This window comes from Mastomys coucha, unplaced genomic scaffold (assembly GCF_008632895.1).
Source record: "Mastomys coucha isolate ucsf_1 unplaced genomic scaffold, UCSF_Mcou_1 pScaffold5, whole genome shotgun sequence".
In the NCBI taxonomy this organism is placed as follows: Eukaryota; Metazoa; Chordata; class Mammalia; order Rodentia; family Muridae; genus Mastomys; species Mastomys coucha.
Genome location: NW_022196911.1, coordinates 93,529,561 through 93,531,263, shown reverse-complemented (window position 1 = coordinate 93,531,263; position 1,703 = coordinate 93,529,561). Strand labels below are relative to the sequence as shown.

Here is a 1,703-nt window from a genome sequence, read left to right as displayed (position 1 = left end):
GCTGGCCTCGAACTCAGAAATCCACCTGCCTCTGCTTCCCAAGTGCTGGGATAAAAGGCGTGCGCCACCACTGTCCGGCTTCTCTACACTTCTTGAAGCCTTATTTTTATTTCCATTTTGTTTTGTTTCTTGGGCAGGGTCTCACCATGTATTCCAGGCTAGCCTAGAACTCACGTATGAAGATTGGACTGGCCTAAATCAACACAAATATGTTGATCCTCCTGCCTCTGCCTCCTAAATCTAGGATAACAGATGTGCACCTTTATTTCTAATATGTGGCTAATATGGTAAGACTAAATTAGAGACCCTGGCTAAGGTCTGATGATGCTCTTCCCCTTGGATGGGCACAGAACAGGGACAGGATGACATTTTGTCCCTTGGGCGGGGGTGATTCTGGATTGGGAAGACCCCGAAGGCAGAGGGGTCTTATAGAGCAATGTGAAGGTCTGAAGGGAGGAGAGGTGTGTGCCAGGCTCAAGGCTTACTAGCTGTGAGCCCCTCCTGTGCACAAGGCCCGCTGGGTACTGCTGCCTATCTTGGGCAGGCAGCCAGGCAGGGAGCTGGAAGGGTGCCCAGTGAGTGCCCAGAGGCCAAAAGATGGGCACCATCCAGTTGGCAGAGGGAGAAGCAGCTGGCCTAGAAGAGAAGTCAGGGTCTTAACTACTAGGGTTGTGTGCCCAGACCGTGTGTCCAGGACACAGCTCTTGGCTGCCCTCCTGAGATGACCGGCTGGAGCCGAGTCCCCTCCCACTGCCTTGCCCTGCCACCTGAGTTAGTGGAAGTGGACATTGATCTGTAAGGGGCATTTGGGACCTTGCCCCTAGCTGGGCATGCAACTGGCTCAGAGGCAGGCCTAGGGGCGGGCAGAAAAGCAGGAGAGCCCAGATTAAGGCTGGGACTGGGTAGATCAAGAAGTGGGGAAACCGGTTTGTCATCTGGGCCACTTGGGGTGGGGTCTCCTCTCCTGAGCTCTGTCTGCCAGTCATTCTGCCAGGAGGCCTGTAGGGAAGAGATGCAGGCACTGGGTGGCATTTTCTTGACCATCTTGAACTGCCTTTGGGAATGCCAGGAGTAAATAAAACTGGCAGCAAAGCTCAGCCCACCTGCCCCTCTTGAAAAGAAGCCTCCGAGAGAAGAAACTGGTCAGAAGAAACTGGTCACAGAACCCTCGGGAAGGAAGCAAGGAGAAGCCTGAGTACCAAAGGTCATCATTGTGTGTCTGGGTCAAGCTGGAGATGGAGAAGTCCTCATCAACAGGTAGGCCCAGTAAGGGGAACCAGGGTCCTGCCTGTTGTATAGGCTGCCTTGGAGGTGCCAGAAGAGGCGTGAGAAGACAGTCTGGAGCGGCCTACTTTGGGGTCCACTTCAGGAGGGATCAGTGTCTCCTCAATCTCTTGCATTACCTGCTCACGCCTGCGGTAGGGGCGGGAAACCGAAGTAGGGGCTAGGAGGACGTCCAGCAGGGGGCGCCTGGGAGCCGGGTCCCCGGCCCAGTGGCAGCTGAGGGAGGGGGAGGGGCAGAAGTGAGGGGGCGCGACCACAGAGGGGTATACTGGGGTCTCGACTCTCCAGGCGTAGAACAAGTGTGGCGCTCCGAGGTCACCTTGGCTGAAGCGATCCCCTATTCTCTCGTCCCCTCCCCAGCCTCAAGACCTGCTTCCAAGCACCCGGAGTGCTTTTTTTTTTTTTTTTTTTTTTTTTTT

The 1,703-nt window shown here is 55.1% G+C and overlaps 1 protein-coding gene across 2 annotated transcripts in view; it reads left to right on the top strand.

The window, feature by feature from the left end:
- The first annotated feature begins 999 nt into the window (after positions 1–999).
- Srcin1 (SRC kinase signaling inhibitor 1) overlaps positions 1,000–1,703 on the top strand; it is a 68,696-nt gene continuing 67,992 nt past the window's right edge. The window contains exon 1 of one of the 2 annotated variants that reach the window (XM_031351642.1): positions 1,000–1,257. In XM_031351642.1, the coding sequence (XP_031207502.1) occupies positions 1,236–1,257 (22 nt within the window). In that variant the 5' untranslated portion in view covers positions 1,000–1,235. The remainder of the gene's footprint in view (positions 1,258–1,703) is intronic. The other variant, XM_031351643.1, reaches the window with a different exon arrangement.